The sequence below is a fragment of the Mucor mucedo genome (assembly GCF_025094135.1).
Source record: "Mucor mucedo strain NRRL 3635 chromosome Unknown EV154scaffold_85, whole genome shotgun sequence".
In the NCBI taxonomy this organism is placed as follows: Eukaryota; Fungi; Mucoromycota; class Mucoromycetes; order Mucorales; family Mucoraceae; genus Mucor; species Mucor mucedo.
In genome coordinates, this window is record NW_026252369.1 from 642 (window position 1) to 24,152 (window position 23,511).

The 23,511-nt window shown below is 36.6% G+C and overlaps 10 protein-coding genes across 10 annotated transcripts; 5 read left to right on the forward strand and 5 right to left on the reverse strand.

Moving 5' to 3' along the window:
- Positions 1–439: 439 nt before the first annotated feature.
- EV154DRAFT_517405 (uncharacterized protein) lies at positions 440–985 on the reverse strand. Its single transcript, XM_051602503.1, is given in 3 exon segments — positions 440–603; positions 607–802; positions 903–985. 2 exon segments carry the CDS (start codon positions 944–946, stop codon positions 607–609), a joined length of 240 nt encoding a protein of 79 aa, XP_051454858.1. The 5' UTR covers positions 947–985; the 3' UTR covers positions 440–603.
- A 1,568-nt stretch (positions 986–2,553) lies between these two features.
- EV154DRAFT_553792 (uncharacterized protein) lies at positions 2,554–3,154 on the reverse strand. Its single transcript, XM_051605151.1, has 2 exons — positions 3,042–3,154; positions 2,554–2,976 (listed from the first exon to the last, which is right to left on the reverse strand). The coding sequence occupies exon 2, from the start codon at positions 2,928–2,930 to the stop codon at positions 2,745–2,747; it is 186 nt and encodes a 61-aa protein (XP_051454859.1). The 5' UTR covers positions 2,931–2,976; positions 3,042–3,154; the 3' UTR covers positions 2,554–2,744.
- A 458-nt stretch (positions 3,155–3,612) lies between these two features.
- On the reverse strand, positions 3,613–4,167 carry EV154DRAFT_517431 (uncharacterized protein). The gene is made up of 2 exons (XM_051602504.1): positions 4,111–4,167; positions 3,613–3,973 (listed from the first exon to the last, which is right to left on the reverse strand). The coding sequence occupies exons 1-2, from the start codon at positions 4,126–4,128 to the stop codon at positions 3,779–3,781; spliced, it is 213 nt and encodes a 70-aa protein (XP_051454860.1). The 5' UTR covers positions 4,129–4,167; the 3' UTR covers positions 3,613–3,778.
- A 2,612-nt stretch (positions 4,168–6,779) lies between these two features.
- Positions 6,780–8,423, forward strand: EV154DRAFT_553793 (uncharacterized protein; the record flags this gene model as incomplete). The annotated part of the gene is made up of 6 exons (XM_051605152.1): positions 6,780–6,893; positions 7,020–7,083; positions 7,164–7,214; positions 7,669–7,684; positions 8,018–8,114; positions 8,233–8,423. The coding sequence occupies 6 exons, from the start codon at positions 6,780–6,782 to the stop codon at positions 8,323–8,325; spliced, it is 435 nt and encodes a 144-aa protein (XP_051454861.1). The 3' UTR covers positions 8,326–8,423.
- Positions 8,424–8,544: 121 nt separating this feature from the next.
- On the reverse strand, positions 8,545–8,951 carry EV154DRAFT_484047 (uncharacterized protein; the record flags this gene model as incomplete). The annotated part of the gene is made up of 2 exons (XM_051598628.1): positions 8,545–8,700; positions 8,793–8,951. The coding sequence occupies 2 exons, from the start codon at positions 8,949–8,951 to the stop codon at positions 8,545–8,547; spliced, it is 315 nt and encodes a 104-aa protein (XP_051454862.1).
- Positions 8,952–12,367: 3,416 nt separating this feature from the next.
- EV154DRAFT_425602 (uncharacterized protein) lies at positions 12,368–15,535 on the forward strand (the record flags this gene model as incomplete). The annotated part of the gene is made up of 10 exons (XM_051596260.1): positions 12,368–12,476; positions 12,555–13,265; positions 13,328–13,361; positions 13,476–13,530; positions 13,585–13,717; positions 13,770–13,944; positions 14,143–14,313; positions 14,392–14,746; positions 14,812–15,006; positions 15,059–15,535. The coding sequence occupies 10 exons, from the start codon at positions 12,368–12,370 to the stop codon at positions 15,533–15,535; spliced, it is 2,415 nt and encodes an 804-aa protein (XP_051454863.1).
- A 72-nt stretch (positions 15,536–15,607) lies between these two features.
- Positions 15,608–16,827, forward strand: EV154DRAFT_517444 (uncharacterized protein). Its single transcript, XM_051602505.1, has 6 exons — positions 15,608–15,666; positions 15,720–16,219; positions 16,284–16,320; positions 16,392–16,443; positions 16,505–16,577; positions 16,653–16,827. The coding sequence occupies exons 1-6, from the start codon at positions 15,629–15,631 to the stop codon at positions 16,682–16,684; spliced, it is 732 nt and encodes a 243-aa protein (XP_051454864.1). The 5' UTR covers positions 15,608–15,628; the 3' UTR covers positions 16,685–16,827.
- Positions 16,786–18,013, forward strand: EV154DRAFT_517447 (prohibitin-2). The gene is made up of 3 exons (XM_051602506.1): positions 16,786–17,023; positions 17,094–17,255; positions 17,350–18,013. The coding sequence occupies exons 1-3, from the start codon at positions 16,882–16,884 to the stop codon at positions 17,922–17,924; spliced, it is 879 nt and encodes a 292-aa protein (XP_051454865.1). The 5' UTR covers positions 16,786–16,881; the 3' UTR covers positions 17,925–18,013.
- A 2,003-nt stretch (positions 18,014–20,016) lies between these two features.
- On the forward strand, positions 20,017–20,528 carry EV154DRAFT_425573 (uncharacterized protein; the record flags this gene model as incomplete). Its single annotated transcript, XM_051596257.1, has 2 exons — positions 20,017–20,319; positions 20,379–20,528. Coding segments are annotated over 2 exons (453 nt in total), but the record flags the coding sequence as incomplete, so codon positions are not given.
- Positions 20,529–21,341: 813 nt separating this feature from the next.
- Positions 21,342–23,469, reverse strand: EV154DRAFT_604764 (uncharacterized protein; the record flags this gene model as incomplete). Its single annotated transcript, XM_051607431.1, has 8 exons — positions 21,342–21,710; positions 21,782–21,993; positions 22,075–22,188; positions 22,255–22,314; positions 22,440–22,713; positions 22,772–22,829; positions 22,914–22,976; positions 23,108–23,469. 8 exons carry the CDS (start codon positions 23,467–23,469, stop codon positions 21,342–21,344), a joined length of 1,512 nt encoding a protein of 503 aa, XP_051454867.1.
- Between the last annotated feature and the right edge of the window lie 42 nt (positions 23,470–23,511).

A 23,511-nucleotide genomic window follows, 5' to 3' on the forward strand; every position in this document is an offset into this window, starting at 1 on the left:
CTTTTTTTTTTTGTCTTTCCCCACCTTCTCCCACAATCTCGCAAGAAAAAGTGTAGGAAGTTTTCCGATGTCACGCTACCTTTGAAACCAGGTTAAACAGGTAATTATACAAGCATGGGGACTCGCTATTTTTTTTCTAATTTCGTTTTTAGCTTCCTAAAGTTTAAAACTTCTTGTATCGTTTATCAGGTATGTGGCCTTCACTCTGATTTATGTTTAGCCTGTTGATCATACTAGTGGATTAAAACCGTAATAATAAAACCAGCAATTTGATCTTGAGATCAGAAAACTTATAACTGCAACAGATGGTCAACAAACTCTCATGATAGTTACCATCACCTTTCGGAAAGGATCGCCAAACGATAGTTCGGAATTATAAGCAATTTCTGTGGGTTGTCTATAGGCGATCAAGATATTGATGAAATTTCATTGAGGATCATGAAAGAATTGAACCCTGATCTTCACTTTACGAGGTATTTATTTGCAACAAGAAGTACAATAGGTGTAATCGGACAAAGGAGAGCAAGAGAGATAAGATTAGAAAGTATTGGTGAGATCAAAAAAACAGCAAATCCACGAAAAGAAAAGCAGAAGGTGGATACGGTATCAAGTTAACACGAGAAGCATAACACGAGAGGGCAAATAAATACGACGCATAAAGAAAGAATATTTAGTGGATAAGGGTGTAATATACAAGGTAATAGAGGTATGTTTCGGCTTGATGATATGAGGATGACAAGAAAAAAGAAAATAAGGTGCTGAAAAGTAATGGAGGTGCCAATAAAAATAATATATATGACTACTGTAAACAGTTTGAGGGATTGATGCGGCAGAATATAAAAAGGATATTGGCCAAAATGGCGTAATCTCAAGAGTGTGAATTATGTTAAAAGTTTCCTCACAGGGTGTACTGTAAAAAAATGGCAACAGATGTAAATCTGTACATAAAAAACAAAGATTTTGTTTGTTTTCTTTTCTCTGTTTGCTTAACTTAAACTGTGCTTGAGGCGAAAGGGGGATCTTTCAATTGAAAGCACAAAAGTTCTAATAACGTAAGGTTATGACAGTTGCTGTTCTTAATACAAGTAACTTTGACAAGAGGTCAGGAAGCATAGTGGTAAAAATAGTTAGGGCATTTAATAGCGCCTACATAAGGCTTTACGATATGGTGATTGTTTTCGTATTTCTGTAAGTTTCTTTTCTTTTTATAGAATTTCCCTTCGCCAATGACTGACCAATGTTAAGGTCAGGTTTTGAAGTTTTCCGAAGACTTTCTATGCTGAGCACACTGAGTCTCTTCTAAAAACGGCTGGGAAAAAATTGTTTTGAACGTCATTTTAACTGGTGTTGTTATCCTTATTGCAGTAAGAGTAAAAAAAAAAGGGGTGTTTCGCTAAGCAAACAGTGGGCTTATTTTACGCCCTCCCTTCGGGGATATGTTGTGCCGGAGCTTACACCTTAGATACAGTCAAGTGAGCGTAGTCACAGCCTAGGATCGGAAACCTATTGGCTGTTCCTAAGAGATCACATGCTGTAGTGGCTGTCCCTTAATTGCCTTACACTCTGTAAAAATAAAACAAACTCTTTTCTCTAGAAAGCAAAATAAATATTGAAACTTTTGAAAGTGTCTGCTCTTTTGCCAACATGAACACCCAATACCACCAAAGAAATTAATACCAATTTTACTAAAAACTTTCCCTCTCGAAAACAAGTTTGGGACACTAATTGTCAACGTCAAAAGGACAATTGCAAATATAATTGCCCTTATTATATTAAAGTAAGAACCTCCAAAAATGAGGGGGGGGGGGTTCTCATACTCAATCTATCGAGAATGAACCTTTACGAGTTCAGTACAGAAAATATTATATTTGGCAGTAATGGAAACAAAAAAAGCTCGCGTCTGACTATGCTACAGGGCATTGCAAGTATCACAAAACCCAAGAATAGAGCGTTCCTTTTTTTCTTTTCTCTCTCAGTAGCTAAATTCTCAAGACTACTCACGGGTTTAGAAAAAGAATACACCCGGTTTTTTCTTTTATGAAGCAATCAACCATCAAGTTCTCATGGTAACCGCACTGGAAAGCAATCGATCAAGGTTAAGCCTAGTGACAGCCATGAATTATAGAGAAACATAATATTCAAATATAAACAAGGTTCGATTGTTTGCTGTTGAAGTTTTAAAAAAAAGGAAACCCAATTCGGCTGTATTTTATGTAGCTGCTACAATGATCAAGGACGCAAAAAACAAGAGGACTTTAAAGACCCTGTTTTTCTCTCTTGATAATCAGACTGATAGTACCGTAAAGAAAAAAGAAGAAAAAAAAAGCTTGATTTACAAAGGACAAGATAGACGATGTAAAGGCAACGACACTCTCTTTCCCCCCAGTATTTATACACATAATAAACTCTGTATTCGGTGATGAATACATGTGTCAAATGAAATGAATTCCTAACATTGTCACGAATGATTCTTCTTTTTTGTGTGATACACAAATTGGTTTACATCGGATAGTTTGACTATTAACATCCTTGTAGTTCTTTTATGTTAATTTACCATTCTCATATACTACTTCACCACCAAATACTCGTGTATATTTTCCTTTTCCCCTATCCACTAAATTGAAAGCACTGCCCATCATGCGTAGTGGGGTGGTTCAATACAAAAGAGAGGGAAAAATTGTGTCGATTCAATACATAATGGTGAAAGTCGCTGTCTGTGGAAACGGAAAAGATATTGGAGCGTTTTATTTCCCTTGTTGGTTTTGCCTTTTGTTAGACTTACGCTTGTTGAATGTCTTCTTGGTGAAAGAATAAAAATAAGCACCTAAAAATTTCTCGAAAAACTGAAAAGGTGGAATGTACGACGTGAGGTGTAGCTGGAGCCATTTCACGTCATCAAGTCGGACATGCGTATTTATCGGCCACAGCATATTAAGGCTAGAAATTGAACGTTGCGTTTCCTTCTATTTTTGTACACTGCGCAAAAAACGGTTAACGAATGACCATCACCCCAAGAGGGCGTACCAGATCTTTTTACGAACAGCATTAGTGTACGTTTGCAGTTTTCGTTTCTATAATAGACAGCCAGGTGTCTTAACGCGGCAAAGTCGTTCTGCTTTAGACATTTCTGGGTGTAACAAAGATTTTTCAACAGCTGAAAAAAAACATAAAAAAAACCGCACCTCTTTTTTTTTTTTCTCCCCACAATCTCGCAAGAAAAAGTGTAGGAAGCTTTCCATTTTTATGCCACCTTTAAAACCAGGTTAAACAGGTAATTATACAGGCATGAGGGCTCGCTTTTATTTTTGTTTTAATTTTGCTTTTAGCTTTCCAGTTTGAAACATGTTATACCGTTTATCAGGTATTTGACCTTCATTTTAATAAATGTTTGGCCTGCTGATTTAGACTAGTGGATTAACAACGTGATAATAAAATCAGCAACTGGAAATCGAGATTAGGAAACTTATAACTGCAACAGACGGCCGACAAATTTTCATGATAGATACCATCATCTTTGGGAAAGGAACGCCAAACGACAGTTTGGAATTATAGGCAATTGCTGTAGGGTGTCTATAGACGATAAAGATAATGATAAAATGTTGTTGAGGATTATGAAAGAATTGAATGCTGAACTTCACTTTACGAGGTTTTTATTTGCAACAAGAAGTACAATAGGTGTAATCGGACAAACGAGAGCCAGAGAGACAAGATCAGAAAGTACTGGTGAGATCAAAAATACAGCAAATCCACGAAAAGAAAAAAGAAGGTGGATACGAGATCAAGCATAACATGCGAAGTATGACGCGAGATGGGAGATCATCACGACGCATAAGGAATACTTTGTGGATAAGAGTGTAATATACAAGAAAATAGAGGTATGTTTCGGCTTGATGATATGAGGAGAACAAGAAGTAAGAAAATAAGGTGTTGAAAAAGTATTTGGGGTACCGATAAAAATTAAGAGGTATGGATACTGTAAATCTATTTCAAAATGTTTGAGGGATTGATGCGGCAGAATATAAAAAGGATATTGGCCAAAATGGCGTAATCTCGAGAGTGTGAATTATGTTAAAAATTTCCTCACAGGGTGTGCTGTAAAAAAATGGCAACAAATGTAAATCGGTACATAAAGAACGAAGAATTTGTTTGTTTTCTTTTTTCTGTTTGGTTAACTTAAACTGTGCTTGAGGCGGGAGGGGGATCTTTCAATTGAAAGCACAAAAGCTCTAATAGCTTAATGTTATGACAGTTGCTGTTCTTAATACAAGCAATTTTGACAGGAGGTCAGCAAGCATATTGGTAAAAAAAGTTAGGGTATTTAATAGCGCCTACATAAGGCCTTACGATATGGTGATTGTTTTCGTATTCTGTAGGTTTCTTTTCTTTTTATAGAATTTCCCTCCGTCAATGACCAACCAATGTTAAGGTCAAGGTTTTGCAGCTTTCCGTAGACTTTTTATGATGAACACACTGAGTCTCTCCTAAAAACGGCTGGGAAAAGTTTGCTTTAAACGTCATATTTAGTTGATGTTGTTATCCTCTAGCAAGAGTAAAAAAAAAGATGTTTCGCAAAGTAAACAGTGAGCTTATTTTACGCCCTCCCTCCGGGGAGATGTTGTGTGTAGTCACAGCCTAGGATCGAAAACCTATTGGCTGTTCCTAAGAGATCACATGCTGTAGTGGCTGTCCCTTAATTGCCTTACATTCTGTAAATAAATATTGAAACTTTTGAAAGTGTCTGCTCTTTTGCCAACATTAACACCCAATACCACCAAAAAAATCAATAGCAATTTTATTATAAACTTTGCCCTCAAAAACAACTTTGAGACACTAATTGTCAACATCAAAAGGACAATTGCAAATATAATTGTCCTTATTATATTAAAGTAAGAACCACCAAAAATGGAGGGGGGGTTCTCATGCTCAACCTATCGAGAATGAACGTTTACGAGCTCAGTACAGAAAATATTTTTTTGAGGAGTAATGGAAACAAAAAAAAGCACGCGTCTGACTATGTTACAGGGCATTGAGCAGGAAATTAAAAGTATCGCAAAACCCAAAAGAACAAAACTTTGGGGTAGGGGTTTCATGAGCCTGATAAAATAGATTTAAATAACTCAGCTCAGCTATGCATGGCTGACACAATCCGACAGGTAGCATATAAGAAATTTATATTTGGTATATTTCCAGTGCGTGTAACAGGGCCTCTTGAAAAAATCCAACTCTTTGGGATAGCCAAAAGGTACCCGATCCTAAATGACCCAGAAATTCAAAAGTGGCTGTATGTGGAAATCGATAAAATAAAAGGGGGTCTTTAGATGCACATAATTTCAGACATTAATAACAGACAGGCTGATGACGATTGTGGGTAGATTTATCCAAATAATACTCGGATGTAATGATCCCGTATAGAAAGGCCATAATGAGATTTCAATAACAATAACAATAACATTCATTCTTAAACTGTGTATGTCTTGTAGCACAACATTCAGGGGAAATTGTAGTTCTTATTTAAGATAGCTGTCGCACCTCATTGTGGCTAATGTAACCTTCACATGTTTTCATATTAATGTTATTTTTTAAATGAGTATGCCTTATACTTGTATGAAGGATGATATGAGATCAAGCCTGTACATAAAGTAAATGATCAGTATTTAATATAAAGTATCGATAAGAGTTTTATTTAGGGTTATCAAATGGAAGTTTAGGAAGTGTAGATAGAGCCATATATTAAGTACATAGCCTCAATCACGACATGTACCTGCATCTCTCATTGTGCTTTTTTTTTCTTTTTTAGTATTTTGGGTCTGTGATGAACGGTCTGATGTAAATGATGAACTTATTTTAAAGGGTGAAATAGTCACTTTACCTTCATACAGCTAGTCATGAAAAGAGTGTCTGAGTACTCATGCTAAAAAAGCTATTGGTGGTCTAATAGAAAACATTATTTACTAATAACGCATTTGTATATGCGCATAAAAAAAAAAGTAAGTGCTTATAAGATTGGTAACAAGCTCAAGAGATTTGTTCAACGAGTAAAGTCTTGCTTATTTAGGAGATATTAGTTACGCAACCCAGCCTTTTCATGCTTGAAAATTGTACTCAGATCTTTTACTCTTTACTGCCCTTCTTGTAGTTGTAACCCAGCCTTTTTCTGCCCCCCCCCCACTCCCCTCAGATTTTTTTTTATTCCTTACTGTCCTTCTTTTTATTGCAATCCAGCCTTTTCCCGGTCCCCAGATTTTTTTACTCTTTTGAGAGTCGCGTATTGAGCGAGGGAATGCAGTTTGCCCAGTCGGGTGGCTTGACATGACTTTTAAAATTTGAATAGCCTCAGGCAGACAAAATTTATTTTGTCAACTACTTACTTCCCTGCGTGTTTGTTATTTCCCTAATTTTCTGCACAGTGTAGCTTTTTTTTATGAGAGCATATCCAATACATATAGCCTATTGCTGTATGAGGTTTGCTATTATATATGGCTTTTTTATAGACATATACGTCTCTTTTCATGACTAGTCATTATGAAGGTAAAGTCACCTAAAGATAAACCCAGTACAATCCACATTACCAGCATTTTTACACTTTGTCAAAAGATAACCTGTCATGTATACAGTGAAAAAAGGGGGGGGGGCGAAATTATCAATATAAATGAATTATTCAATCTGCTTTGTTTTTAAATTTTTCACTTCAAATATTGAACCACCGTGCGTATGTTTATAAAATAAGTGCGAAGTAAAAGGATCAAAAAAATAAAAGGCCGACAAGTACATGTGAAGTGATGGAAATGGTCTGGTGCTATGCTACATCATCCATGTATCAAAATGATACTGGATCTATGTATACGAAATCAACAAGTATACTATGTAATAACTTTTGCTTATTTAATACACATGTAAGAAGGACAGTAAGAAATAAAAAATCTGAGTACACTCTTTGGGGGAGAGCCATTTTACTCTTTTTAAAAAAGTGCGAGTAAATTATTTTTATATGAACAGGCATTAATTATTCTCTATAAGAGAAAAACGATCAGATAAAAAGCACTGCTTTGTATGAATTATCTAGCATTTATAGCATGGTAAAAGGTAAGGAGAAAGAACAAAGGAAGGCTATCATGCTGGGAGAATAGAGATTATATTATACTCAAAGATACATCTGACATTAGGGTCCCCGAGCATTTTTGTATGGGGAGCTTTGATTGTGCTCACTTCATATAGTATGCAGCATATTTTTACTGTTATGAATTAAATAACAACCTATAGAAAGAGCATCCCCATCATCATCATGGGTGCTCCTTTATTTATCTTGCCCCAATTCAACATCAAACTATCGTACTTGTATCGAGTTCCAAAAATAACCTTTTTTTTTAACCCCCAAGAGAAAAAGAATCGTTTCGTTAATGACAGATGTTTTTTGTTGATGAGACAACTATTCATTTTCGTCTCTTTTTTTTTTCATTGTCACGTCGCTTCCATCCATGAACACAATTGTCCTCGAATGATGGAGGTATTTTTCTTTTATAACGTTTGTTCCGAATTATCGCACACACAAAAACAGTTATTTCAGCACAAACTCTACTAGAAATAGAAAACGATGAGAGCTTTGGTTTTGGTGCCTACCCATCAAGGCTTTTTTTTTTTTTTTTTTTTTTTTTTCTGAATGAACAACAGTAGAGACGCTTGTGCTGTAAGTCTTGTTTTTTTTTCGCTTATACCTTACTTTGAGGTGTTTTAAATTGTATGTTAATGAGTTATTTTTCATTGATTTAAGAAAAAAGAAAAAGGATTTATGACAAACTTATTCTTTTGGAGTATCTAGTAACTATGAGTGTTATGATATTATGTACCCGTCGATCAAGAATTGTTGTATACACAAATATCCCGAAGTGTATACAAGCACTATTCTGTGAGTTACATACTTTAGCGAAGAGATCTCGAAATAGCTATTTTGTGTCACCTCACGTACACGCAACATCTGCATTAAAAAATGATAAAAAACAACTTTCAAATAATACCACAGCTTACATTGCACGCATGGTCCACACATGCTTACTGCAATATGTTCACATTATAAATCATTCTCTCAGCCTGCTCTATTAATTGACAAGTACCGAAAGGTCTTTGTCAATTCCTATATAAAACATCCTCTAATTCAATAATAAAACGATATTCAATTTACCCAGTCTCACAATTACCTTTTTCTTTATCTTATAAACTGTCTATCTTGTTCGATAGAACAAAGATTTAACGGTCTACACTATAATTCGTATGGTACGCTATCAGCATTATCGCCTCCATTGGTTGGCAGCTTACGCCCGTCAAGATTAATAGTAGAAATTGCTGAAAATATTTTGGGTTGTAGGATCACTCACTGGCTCAACCCATTTTTTAAGAAAAAAATAAAAAATTTACAACGAGAACTGGACAGATTTTTTTTTATATCTATTTTTTATCTAAAATCTATTCTAATGTCGCTCTTCACCAGTTGGGTTAGTTACCATGTTCATTCTTAAGCCATTTTAACAAGTGCATTATCGGGTATTGGATTTAACTTCTCGTAAAAATCCATACCAACGGTTTTCCTTTTCCAGTGTCAATACATCTGGCTACAATTATGCATAACGAGCTGTACTTGTTATCTTGACAGGTACATGTGTTGTGGGTTGAATCCAAGGAGAGCATATCACCATCGCGCTCCAAAAGCTGAAAATATCAATAATAAAGAGAGGGGATTTTTTTCAAACAAAAATTTTAATCAATGACTTGGTATACTTATTTTCAGCTGCCACTCTGACATGAATGAAACCATGATTTAATGTCTTTTTGTATACATCCAGAGTTTTAGAAATAAAAAACCCTGTACCTTCGTTGGTTGTGATCTTGGTGGACCAAAGGTCCATACTTTTAGCGTTGTCCTGGCTCAACATAGCTCTTTTCCCGATGGTTTTCTTCATGGCATAGTGTACTTAGGAATACTTTGACACCCTAAAATAAATCAGCGATCAAAATGTTTTTTTTGATCGCAGATCGCAAAGCCAAATTTTCAAATCTCTATAAAAACAACATATACATAAATAAATAGATGTAGCAATACCATGTCAATAGATAAACGTGATTTTTTAAAGAAAAAAAATGTTTATGGGGATGATAGCCAGGGTAAGAAAAAGACAACTTCAGATTACGTAAGTAAAATGAGAAAAGGGGACACGTGACTGTGGGTTTTAATGATTTTCCAACACTGCTGGTAATACTACTCTTATCGACTTTGAAAGCCTTACCAGTTTTTATTAGATATTTGTTGTTAGACCTGTCGACCGCATTCACCAACCCAATAGTAGACACAAGGTTCTTTGCATCAAAGACGACAATTTTTTTTTTGCTCTGCCTCATCATGCGCGGGATGGCCTTTGAATAAGGGGAAACGTCATGATTCTTTATAAGTTCACCAAAAACGAAGTTCGAGCCTGGAGTACTTTCTTGATATGTAAAGTCAAAAAAGAACAAGCGTTTACGCACGTACCAGTTTTCAACAGGCCGAGACATCCAAATTACTTTAAGTGAGCACACATGAATTTAGATTTGCAAAAAAAAAAAAAAATAGGAGAGTGCCTTGAATCTGTCATTTACAAGACTGATGAATCAGTTGCTGTAGAAAATAATCAACCCGTACGGCGTTGCCACACAAAAGGAATTGAGTCTGAATTTTTTTTTTCTTATTTAAACAAACTTTGTTTTTTAAACCTTTTTATTCTTATTCTTTTTCCACTTTTCTTTTTCTTACAGGTTAATGTATGTATATGCGAATAGTTAATGGTATTTGATTCATCATAATCATTCTTAAATTAATTTAGATTTAGTTATGTGACTAATAATAAACGTGTTACAACTTTCTAATAGGATCACACCAATGCTCTTTGCTCGGTAAGGAACTCTAACTACTTTCTTATATCTATTAGCGCATTTTTATAGCTAAAGGAATCAATACATTGATTACTTGTGGAAAGTTAAATAACTTGATACTGGTATACTTGTTTATTATTAAGTTAACCCAATTTTTTAAAGCTGATTGATATTACTATTTATTTGAGGCTCGTACATCCGACTGTTTTGTAAAGGTACATATTGCTAAACATGATAATTTATTCTCTTATTAACATAAACCATCTTTATGCAGGTAAGTGATACTGCTATTCGTCTGAGGTCTTCGTATGGTCACTATCGTAGTTCCTCTCATTATATCTGTCTCTGGTCATATTTCACTGGTCATTTTCCATATTTGAAGAGGTCCATCATGATCAGATTTGACGTTATTTAGTTTTTTTTATAAATAAAATTTTGTTTTTCCCAATATATATAAACGTATCAATTTCAAGCCTGCATACTGATTTAGCAGGAGTGTAAAAGTAATATTATATCGATTATCGATTACCCCATTTTTTTTTACCCCATCCAACGATATTTTGTTTTTGATTTAAGGATCGATATTGCCAATAAAGATATTTTAGAAAATTTGATCGATATTGCCAATCGCGATATTTTGGAAAATTTGATCGATATCGCCAATCGCGATATTTTTAAAAAAAAGATCGTTATTTCCGCTCTAATTTGTTTCAATTTTTGATCGCTGATTTATTTTAGGGTGTTGATCCCATTAAAATATGGAGGTTTTCATGGCTGTTTTCATTCAGCATCTTCATCATGGCGGTCTTACCTAATTGGAGTATACCCTTAATGTCAGACCAAATCATGTTTTTTTTCAACTTGTTCCATAACAAAATCGGATATGATTCTATTAGAAGGGCTAGTACGCAAATCTTGGAGGCTTCGAGGTGAATGTCCAACATGTTTTTAATGGTAGTCTACGGAAATCATACCCGTATTTTTAGCATTTTCTTAGCTGTAGCCTTTTTTTTTTTTTTTTTTTTTTTTTTTTAGCAAGACATCCTCAAAAAATTGAATTTTGAACTGATCAGGTATTTTGTTTGCGGCTACCATTGCAGTTGAAAATCTGTGAAAACAATTTTTGATATGCATAAAACTTGTTTACATTTTAAAACACACATATATCTATTTACCTGCTGAAGAGTACTTTAAGTTTATATCATCTTATTTATTTGACATCTAGAATTTCCGAAACCATTTGATTATTTATGGAGCTATTATTTCTTTGCGGCGGTCACCAGCAGATGAAGTTCTGTCAATAAAACTGCAAAGAAAATCCTCTTTTTTGTTGTGCTATCCAGCTTTCGAATTCATTTTTAGTTACGGTCAATTTGATAAAATCCAATTCAAAGATTACAGATTTAGTATTAGAAGTAAGAGCCTCCTTCAAAAGATTAAGTAAAGATCCCGTATTATTTGTGTTCGTTTTTTTAAGATAACAAAATTTCAATCAGTTGCAAGAAGAAATTCTATAACTACTTTGCCAACTGGTAATCTGCGTTCTGTTATCACACGGTCTTTTTTTTTTTAAAAAAAAAAGCACAACTTTTTTAGTTTAGCCTAATATTCCGCAACAATAAACTTTTTCAAGTAAAAAGCACGAGCTGAGTGACGATACGTATACGTAAGTTTCTTGACTCCGAGTCATGTGGAATGTTTGGATATCTTTCCATCAAGATTTTTATTGAAGAAGTGTGCTTTCTTATTAATGATAAATATATAAATATGTGAGAAAAGCTAGCTTCAAATTTGCCTCATCTCCATTTCTTTATGCTTTTCGTGCCACGGTACCTCTATTCGTTTGCTATGACGATGAGAATCGGTGTTTGAAACACACCGAATTTATAAAGCAAAAAGGTTTTTTTGGTTGTCTATTTTTTTTTTTTTTTTGGTTTTATAAAGAAAATACAATCAAATGTCAGTTCCTAATCTACCACCTCGTGCCATGGCATCGACACACACCCCACCCACTTCTATCGAGAGCAATACACTTTCTCCTCTCGCACTTCTTGTCCGTTTAGAAACCACGACTGACCATCAACACGTCTTTAAAAGTTGTATTCGGGGGGATGCCACCAAAGATCAGGAAGAACAAGTACTCCAGACCGTCGATGAACAAGATTTAGAAACAATGCCGTTGGATGACATCACTACTTTGTCTCAATACATTTGTCAATCGTGTCATGCTTGGCTTTATGTCAGCCATAGTTTACCCGAAGCGTCCTTCTGTACTGGAACGGATTACGCTTGTCATCACTATCATGTGCAAGGATTAGATACTTATGCTTGCTGTGGATGTGCGTATGCGTTGGCAACCGAGATACGTGATCCGGTTTTGCCCATTGCGATATTGAACCGACTCAGCGCCACACGAGCCCAAGCGAGGACGTTTGCCGATCAGATGCAAAACAAGGAACATACACCCACCATGGCGAGTACATTGACAACCGTGCTTGTGTACATTAAGGATTTATTAACCGGAGCTTCAAGAAATATCAATACCCATAATCCTCATTTTTTGGCCCGAATTGGATTAAGTGACGGAAGGCAAGAGTCTTACCCCAAAAAAAAAAAAAAGATTTTCCCCCACTAACTAAAATAAAAATATAGTCAAGCGTTATTGGAAACGATTGGATTTAGGATGGAAGAGAACTATTTTATTGCACCCGAGATTAAATCTGGATCGACTGAAGAGGAACGTTTAAAACAGATTCAACAAGAGATTGTGCTCGTCATGGATGCGCTTCGATCCGAATTGGGAGCCACTTCGATTCCAGTGAATAAAGCAGAGGCAGAGATTAGATTCAAGACGGCGGATATGGCCACGTTGTTAGGGATCATACCTACCTTGGAAAACCGATACAAGAGTAGCGACGGGTATCTTGTCGGAGCCTATGAGAAATTAGGTTTGACATCAGGCGCTTCGGATACGCTTGTGAAATGGACTTATCACAAGGTGATGGAGGAGTACGCAGTAGACCCCTATGACGCCTTGGATGCCTTAATGGTCATAGCACAAGCGACCAAATCAGACCTCTTACAGACATTGATTGCTTGTGAACGTAGCCAAGGAAAGATTGCTAGATCGGATATCGGGGATGCTTATGCCTACTTTGGTGTAACCGATGATGTCGCCGATGACCGATTATTGATTGGATTATATCAAGTTAAATTATCGGATGAACCTTTGGAGAAGAATCTACATCAGGAGAAATTAAAGACTATTGCCATTGCTAGAGGGAGTTCCGAATTGATCAACTTTTTGAAGGAGGAAAGAGGTATTACGTCTGCAACAAATCTTCAATCTGTGGAGGATATGATGGGCGGTAAAAGAAGCAGTTTTTGAATAACATTGAATATGAATTACTTACGTCTATTCTATCTCTAGTGCCAGCTCATATGATAAATAATGTTCGACATTCGTAAGTACTCTTTTATTTTACATATTTTTTTTTTTTTTTCAAAATGTATCGTGTTTTTTCCATCTTCTTTTACTTATCAATTATGCGTTTCGTTATATCTACTTTTGGAAAAAGACCCGTCGGCTTAAACAATATTGGCAATACATGTTACTTCAATAGTGTTTTACAAGTAAGCAGAACCCCAATCATTTTCCTCTTCTTTACAAAACTCATATGTGTATAGTACTATTTTACCATTTTACCTTTTCGGAACGCCATGATTGAAAATGAACTTTATGTTGAAGATGGTACAAGTGAACTTAAGAAAATTGGTGGTATTGAAGTGGACCGCTCTGAAGTTCGACGAGCCAAGAAATGTAAGTTTTTTCGGTTGTTGTGGTTTCCTTAACAAAGACTGATTTCTATTAGTTGTTGAATTGCTCAAGGAGTTGTTTATAAAGTTACAAGAGACTCATGAACGTGCTATCTCGCCCGAATATGAATTAGCTTACATGGCCTTGTTAAACGAAAAAGATGAGGATAGTACTGAAGTGGAAGAAAAAAAAGACGAGGATACATTACCTGATTTAAAAAAGGAAGATGAGTTAAATAAGGATCTTGATGGTGAATCAAACAAAGAGAAGGAGGGGGAGGAGGAGGCGCTTATTGATTTAAAAAATAATGACACACTGGATGAATTAAAGGAGGACATGTTGATGGATCCTATTGATGAGGATGTACCACCACCACCACCACCTGTTGAAACACCTGGTACAGATTCCGATATTGAAAGTGCGTTTAGACGTACGTCCTTCACCTTGGAGATTCCACCTCCCATCGATTCACCGCCTAAATATAGTGACATCGTGACTGATAGTGAAGCGATTCCTTCCCTGGACGAAAAAGTCTTGCCTGAGGCTGTTGAACCCGAAGTTTCTAAAGTAAAGGAAAGACCTAGTGCAGATACCATGATGTTTGGCAAGCAACAAGATGTGACAGGTATAAAGTGAAAATACATCCCATTGTTTTCTAGTCCGTACTAAGAAATGAGTGACATATTTATAGAATGTATGGGGAATGTTATGTACCTCGTGGAGGCTGCTTTAAAACCTTTAGAGACAACAGAAGACGGAGAACAAATTGATGATATGATTCGACAGGTGTTTTATGGAAAAGCTCGTCAGATTTTATCGTACTGTGATAATAAAACATTGGAAAACGTCAAGAAGGAAATGGAAGAAGATTTTTCTCATGTGATTGTGGATGCATCAGAGGGCAAAGATTTGTATGATGGATTGGATGAATACTTTTTTGCAGATAAAGTGGAGGAGTTCCAAGGCGGATATGAAGCTACACGTGAAGTAACTGTCAAGTCCTTTCCACCTGTACTTCAGATTTTGGTGCAGGTAAAAAAATAAATAAAAAGAAACACGAAAACTTACAAGGGAAACTCACTTTTATTTATTCATAGCGTGTACAATTTGACCGTGCCACAGCCAATGTGTATAAATCAAACGCGTTTATTCAATTTGATAAAGTGATTTATCTGGATCGTTATCTGGACGCTAATTTTGAAGCCTTGAGAGAAAGAAGGTCTGAAGTAGCCATTTGGCGATCTGAACTTGAAAAGAATAAGAAGCAAGTTTCCAAGTTCACAAAGTCCAAGGTATAAACACACCCCATACAAAGGGAATTAAAAGACTAATATAATGAAACAGAAACTTGGTATCCCTGTTCCCGATTTACTGGATGAAACACGTAAAATGTTAAACGAGTTCAAGTTGGATGCACTCTCAGAGGAAGAACAAAGTCAGTTTGATAAGAGTATAAGGTTATTAGAAAAAGAAGCGGAGGAGAAACGACAATTGATACAGGCTGGGACAGAAGCAATTGAACAATTCAGGACGAGTATTCGACATCAATACGATGATTATAAACAACTGGCCTATAAACTTCATGCAGTTTTTATGCATCAGGGTCAAGCAAATTATGGTCATTATTGGATTTATATTCTGGATCATGATGAAAACCAATGGTGGAAATACAATGATTCTATGGTCTCCAAAGTCAATGAATCGGAAATCTATCATAATACCACCGGTGCTACTGCTAACCCTTATTTTTTGGTTTATGTCGATGCAAACAAGGTCAATGAATTCGTTGAAACCATAGTGAAAAATACACCAACCGCATAAACATAGGAGATTTAAATAATTTTTTTTTTCGAACATAAATAGCTTTTTTATTTTTATTTTCTTTTCCCTCTTTTTCTTTTTCTCTCTCCTTTAATGAATAATCAATCACCTCCTCAACTTCCTCCTGGGTGGTAAGCAACTTTTATTTTCGTTGTTTACTTTTTATTAAGCTATGAATATGAAGGATCGCGCTCTGGGATGAATCAGCACAACGCTATTATTACGTAGAACAAGCAACAGGTACAACACAATGGGAAGTACCCACCGCACCTTCCAATGCTGCACAAGCAGGTGTTGGTAGTCGTGGGGAAGCATCGAGTTACAGTCTTCCACAGGCACAAAATAACATTAGCTATCCACAAGGAAGTGGTGGCTATCCACAAGCTGGGGGATATCCACAGGAACAACAACAAGGATATCCACAACAATCCCCAGGATATCCACAACAACAACAATCTCCAGGATATCCACAACAACAGCAATCTCCAGGATATCCACAACAACAGCAGCAAGGATATCCTCAAAGCGAGAGTAGTAGTTATCAACAACAGAGTCCTCAAGTAGGAGCAGGCAGTAGTAACTATTCACAAAGCCCTGGCTATCCTGGTCAACCTGACTATCCTAACAATGGACAACCTGCTGACGGACCTGATGGAGAACGTGGCATGGGAAAGATGCTTTCCGGTAAGAGACTTATAATGAAATGTAAGAGAAAGGAAAACTCAATTGGGTTTGTTGCATGATTTAGGATTTGGAGGTGGTGCTATTACTGGTACTTTAATAGGGTAAGTTCGTTTTTGTGGCCAAGTTAAAAGAGTGGGGGTTTTTTTAAAAAGTCTTTTTTTTTATTGGGCAGACTTGCAGCAGGTAAACTTCTTGGCAATAATAATCATCATCAGCAAGGCGGAGTAAGTTGTTTTTTTATATCTTTCTAGAGAGTGCGCGAGATATTTATAAATTCGCATGTAGGGATTTCCGCAGTTTGGTAATTTCGGAGCTCAGCAAGGTTATTATCCACCTCCTCCTCCTCCTCAGGGCTACGGTAAGATAGAAACATAACGGGAGGGCTAAGTATATAACATAAAAAACTGAATTTTGTCTTGTTTAATCATGTTAGGTAAACCTCCCAAGAAACATCATTTCTGGTAGCTTCAACTGTACAAACAATAAAAAAGAATATTTTTCTAAAAAAAAAAAAAAAACTCCGGTGTAAAGAGAGAGTGAGAGAGTGAGAGTGAGAGAGAGCTGACGTGCAAACAGTCCCCCGGACAAAATGTTATGGGGAGGGGGGGAATTAAAAAAAAAAAGGCTTAATCTTTTTTCTTTCGTTATTTCTACATAATAAAATGGCTCAACAAGCAAAGCAAGCCGCCCAAAAGTTAGGAGGTATGTTTCCTCAAGGTGCCGGTAAAGGTCTCGGTGGTGCTGTAGGTGCCATTGCTATCCTTGGTGCTTTAGGTTATGGTGTCAATGCTTCTCTTTTCAACGGTAAGCTTCACAATTTAAATATTCCGGGGTATTGTAATGGGCTCAATCTGACATGAGACACATTCTTTAGTTGACGGTGGTCATAGAGCTATCAAGTACACCCGTCTCTTTGGTGTCCAAGATACTGTTTACAACGAAGGTACTCATTTCATGATTCCCTGGTTCGAGACCCCCGTCGTTTATGATGTCCGTGCAAAGCCTCGTAACGTTGCTTCCTTAACCGGTACCAAAGGTAATATAATCGCTTGTCTTTAACAAAGTGTTATGTGTGTGTGTGTGTGTGTGTGTGTGTGTGTGCGTACGTGCTAAAAGAATAAGCATGCTAGATTTGCAAATGGTCAACATTACCTGTCGTGTACTTTCAAAGCCTCGCGTTGATCAACTCGCCACTGTGTACCGTACATTGGGCCAAGATTACGATGAACGTATTTTACCTTCTGTCGTGAACGAAGTGCTCAAGTCTGTTGTTGCACAATTCACTGCCTCTCAATTGATTACACAACGTGAGCGTGTCTCTCGTCTTGTTCGTGAGAACTTGGTTCGTCGTGCCTTGCGATTCAACATTATTTTGGACGATGTCTCTATTACTCACGTTGGTTTCTCACCCGTGTTCGAAAGTGCTGTTGAAGCTAAACAAATTGCTCAACAAGATGCTCAACGTGCAGCATTCATTGTCGATAAGGCTCGTCAAGAAAAGCAATCCATTATCGTCCGTGCTGAAGGTGAGGCCAAATCCGCTACCTTGATTGGTGAGGCCATCGAGAACAAGCCTGGTTTCCTCGAGTTGAAGCGTATTGAGGCTGCTCGTGAAATCGCCGCTGTTATTGCTCGTTCTGGTAACAAGGTGATGCTTGATTCAGATACCTTGTTACTTAATGTCAACACACCAAAGCAAAACTAAAAGAAGTCGAATTAGAAGATCCCAATTTATACATACAAACTCACATACACGGAAATAAACACTTGTAAAAAAAAAAAAAAAAAAAAAAAAAAATAGAGAGCGGCAAGGTGAATGGATATGGTTGCCACACATACGCGCCCTACGCATATTACACACACGCACACACAACAGAGCAGCTGGAAGTATCATCTTTCTATCTAATATCTTACTCCCGGAATGGAGAAAGCGCATGATAGTGCATGTGACAGTTTCTTTCTATTTCTCAAAGGACCTACCTCATTTTCTTAAAAAGTGATCGGATTTATCTTCAAAAAAGGGTGATAAATTTCCCAGGAAACTTATCTCACCTGGTAAAATTGGATCCGTTCTACATGCATCTTCTACCACCTTTAAGTGAGGTTTTTATACATGTAAAAAAAGTTGCCAATTTTTATTGTGTGGACATCGGGTATGCTGTCGTTTCCATGGTGACGGACAACCAATAAGCAAAGAGGGTGGGGGAGGGTAGCGTTTCAATGGCAACCTTTATTTATTAACCTCTTACACTTTCCAGCTGTCAAGATTAGTTTACTGGTTTTTTTTTAAAAAAATAATACAAAAGGCACTAAAAAGATCCTTTTCTTTCATTCATGCCAGTTTGTTCGTCATCCAATATACCCAAAAGGGTCGAGACAAGACACTTTCATGTGCTTTTATATGTAGTTGTCATGTTTTAGTATTTGCTTATGTAGGCCGGAGCAAGTGGTTTTTTTTATATCTGTAATTTGAGAATGATAAACAAGGACTGTATATCAACAATGTCAAATGAAATCATTCCAGAATACGCGTCATGTAAACGTGCCAATGGATTTCAATGTAAGGTCTCCCTCAATGATTATTGAAGCAATACGTTTTTCATGCTCATAATAGGTCATTAACACATTCCCATATATAGTACAGATGTGAGTAGAGAAGAAGGAAAAAAGTGATGTCAGATTTAATATTGTATGGATTCGGAGATTTTTTTTTATCTCTCTTTTTTTGTGAAATCAGATGACACTTTCAATGGGAAAAGAGAAAGTAGATCTTTCAAGACTGTGCAATCGGCTTGTTGTTTCGGACTAAGCCGATGGGGGGAAGGGGTCGATCATAAGTGAAGAAAAAAAAATTTCTTTCAGTAGCCCTGAAACACTTTTATTCACCCTCAAGGAACAGGTCACAAGTCCAGAACAACGGCCACAAAAAAAGAAAAAAAACCACCTCGCGAAGGTTTTTTTTTTTTTGATAGAAAAAGCGATTTCCAACCGGGCCTTGCGGGTGTCACCAATGGGAAACTGTATGGTTATATTGGCCGAAGCTCATTAAAAAAAACGAGAGTTGGATATTAAGTCGGCTGTTTCTATTTGTTTGTGCAATCCAATTATTAAAAGGGGATAGATTACAAAGTGACGGCTGTAAAGGGGTGGGCGGGGGGATGAGGCAGATATATTTTATGTATGATTCCCTCAAGAAGATAGCTGTCAAGCAAAAGGGATAATGTATTACTTTTGGACGGTTGTTTGTATTCACAGGACTATATATGGGGTTGTTGTAAAAATAACTTTAAGTGAACGCGTGTGCGCGTCGTGTGAAGACAACGGCATTTTTGAAGGATCGTTTACCGAAAAGCCATGTAACATTTCACAAGGAAATAAATAAAAAGGGAACCCAAGCCATCCGCACGTACCACCTACCTTCCATTATTCGGAAATTCCATTCCTTTTGTTGTATGCTGAATAAAATATGTTTGATTAATTCTTACATATCATAAACATTAACATATCTGGTGATGATCCACGCTCTTCTTCAGATATTTCTCTTTTTTATATATATATACATATTATACATGTGTGGGAGAGAAACAGAATATACATGTAAAAAAAAAAAAAAAAAAAAAATTGGTGTAACTCACCTGCTTCCGATTACTTAAAAAGAGGTAAACGAATCGTTAGAAACTTATAAGAAAGCCCGTTCTCGGAACTGTTTAAATTTTTTTTTCTTTTTTTTTTTTTTTATATCTCTTTCTCTCTCTCTTTTCCTTTTTTTTTCTTTTTTCTCTCTCTTGTAAATAAAAATGGATATTAAACTTGTAAAGAATATTCGACGTAGACGTAGTGATTGTGCCTGGAGAAAGAACAGCACGAGTTCTTTAAAAGAAAGCGACGTGAATGAATTGGTAGAATATCCTTCGGGACCCATTCATATTGTATGTTCATGGAATCCAGTCAACAGAAGCGATAAACCACCTTATTCGTACGCAACTATTATCGGACATGCCATTCTCACCAGCAAAGAAAGAAAACTCACACTCAATGATATCTATGTTTGGATAACTGAGAACTACCCCTTTTATTCCAACGACACGCAAGGCTGGCAGGTAATACTATTTTATTCAATTAAATTTAATCTTACCACTCACTAAAAAAACCTATGCAGAACTCTATAAGACACAATTTGTCGCTTCACAAAGCGTTTGTAAAGATTGATCGCGACTCAACGGGTCAGAATCCACCTCGGAAAGGCTGTTTCTGGACAATCCGAAGTGGAAAAGAAAAGTCATTTATTGATAACCTACAAAAACCCGTCAATTCTGTGCGAAAGCAACAATCTTTATCGCACCTGAACTCTTCCAGCTTTCTTCGTCGTCAACAACAACAGCAAGTACGTCGTTCTTCTGTCTTAAATGCTGGCGAGGGGTTTAATAGCTTTCGTACGACAGTGATACCAACAAGGAGTAGCAGCAGTACGATGGTTCCGGAAGCCGAAGCTATTGTTGCCACGACATCATCATCTTCCTCGTCATCCGATCATCACTCCTCCTCCAACAGCTCATCCCCCATATATCATCAATTGATTGTACCCGAATCTAATACAACGTTGCATGTGTATCCTGCTGACGAACAGGAATTATTCGGTGCGGACAATCAGTCTTATTCAGGAAATAGTTATATCACGTCACAGCCACCACCATCACTTTCTCCTTGTGATGCATATTCGACCACATCTTCATTTCCCGAATACTATAACACAAGAGGCACACAAGATTTCTCGTTTCAGTATAAACCTACAACTACCTTTACAGCTCACCCATATCAGCAGTACATGATGGATTATACACAGCCGATAAAGCAAGATGTCTATTACTATTTACAGCAGCAACAACCTCGCCTTGATGGCCATGGTGGTGATTTTAGTTCGTTTCTTCATAGATAATACCTTCTTCTTTCCCCTTTTCTTTATGATATACCTCTCTCTATTATTCCTTTTTTTTTTCTTTTGCTTTTTCTTTTTTTTTTATGTATGTACAAACCTCAAAAAAAAAAAAACTTATGCTTATATGCCCTTCTATTTTTTTTTATTGACAACAAAATAATAATAAAAAAAAAAAAAAAACTTTTTTTATACAGATGGTTTGACGAGAGGAGGATAATGAGTGATGGTGGATGGAGAAGTAGACTGTAAACAAAATGAGCCAGTACTACTTTGTTGTTGTTGACCTTCTATAAAGGTAAGCGGTTGTTGATCTTTTACTTGATTAGGTTTATAAAGTACCACACTAGCTGCCGAAGCGGGTACAACAAGGTGGTCATAACTAAATCCACGCGGAGGCTGTTGGGGATCATCGTGTAATGTGGCCGAGTCTCCCTCCTGATGATACTCAAAGTATCTTTCTTCCGGATACACCACTGTCTCTTCTTTTTCCTTCTTTTGTCGTCGCTTGCTCTTGCACATCATGTAAATGATAGCCGCCATTATCATGAACCCAACCTATCCATTTTTTTTTATATGTTTGTACAAATTTAGTTATATGAATATTTTAGTTGCTGTAGCACACGAACCACAAGTACCGAGCCAATTGTAATCCCGATAATAGAGGGAAGACTAAATCGCATCACTTTTTCCACCTGTCTGCCATTATTGGTGTCCAGCATCGAGTAGCTTTTAAGCCAGGTTGCTGAACCTGATAAACTTAAAAAATAAACATCGTTTGTAATTAATCCTTTTTGATTCACGCCAAACAGCACAAATAATGTATCATTACATAAGATGGCTACTCCAGGATAATAAATTAGCTTACTAAACTCTCTATCTCTCTCATTTTTTTTTTTTTAAAAAATAGAAAAAACTTTACCCGAGTGTCCAAACCGTGGTCCTGCACCCTGCGTTTGCTCATATTCTTCCATTCTGGTATATTCCAATGTTTTTGGATCAAACAAATAAAGATAGTCTGAAACTGCAGAAGGATCTAAAAAATCCGGCTTGTGTCACTAACTACAGCGTCTAAAAATAAAATGACATTTGTATAACTCACGCTTCTCGTTGCCATCATCTGTCGCACCTCCATATATTAGAATCTTTCCAGAATAAGGCACTACATGTAGGATGAATATATATACACAAAATGCGATGAGTAACATACAATGGAGATGAGTATATATATATATAAATATATTATATATATCGAATGGCTAACAAAAGTGGGGGGGGTTTACCTACAAAGGTTGGCACTATGCATGTAACGGCTTGACATGGTGGGTGCGGAAGGACTATCTTTGGAAATCCAGGTAGCATCTACGGTATTATACAAAAGAATCTTTGTCATGGGAATAATATTGTATGGAATCAAGTTATCTGTCAACGTAGCGGTTGTTCGGATCCGACCCCCCAAGTAGAATATGCTGACGCCGTCATTGTCTAAAGTAGCTGTATGTCCAAATCTGGTAAATGTACCAAGGGGTAATTGACTAGGGCATACCGACCACTTGAACATCTACATAAACAAGCTCATGAGTGATGAGGCTTACACATAAAAAAAAAACCTTATTTACCGGGCTTGTAATGGACAAGACGGTGGTTGTGTTGACTGGATAGCCTGGATATTGTCCACTATCAAGATGAGAAACGTTTAGCGAAAAAAAAAAAAAAAAAAAAAAAAAAAGAGGGGTGGGTGGGGGGAGAACCCTTTCATACCTTAGTCCACCCCAATAGTATATTCTTCCTTTATTAGGTACCTTGACGGCTGTTCCCATATAACTAATTTATGATTAAAAAAAAAATAAGATGGTTATATATCATTCCAAACAGGGGGAAAAGCCAAAAACGGTTTTTTAACACACAAAGGGGTTCCCTTGTTAAGCTAACAAAAAAAAAACTTTTTTGCTTACATTGCATTATTTGAAAGATTTCTTCCATCATTGGAAATAGAAGACCAGGTGTTTGCTTTGGTATCGAATAAACGAGAAATGTTTTTGACATAGGGAGTTTCATTGTAACCTCCATCAACCATGTAGCTAGAGTCGGAGATGGAAGTAGCTGTACCCGCTAAAGCAGGTTCGTTCATAAAGTTGGGATCGTCTGGAATACTGATCCATCGAGCAGACGTTTCATCCAGCGTCAAGGTCTGTTGAAGATCAATATAATGGTGTTCGTTTAATGCTCGTTTCACAATAATATCTCCCAAGGAAGCGTAACCACCCGAGTAACAATAAATCTTCGTCGATACCAGTTTACAAGCTAATTCATGCATGATTAAGAAATAATTATAAAAAATAATAAAAATTTGCCTGTG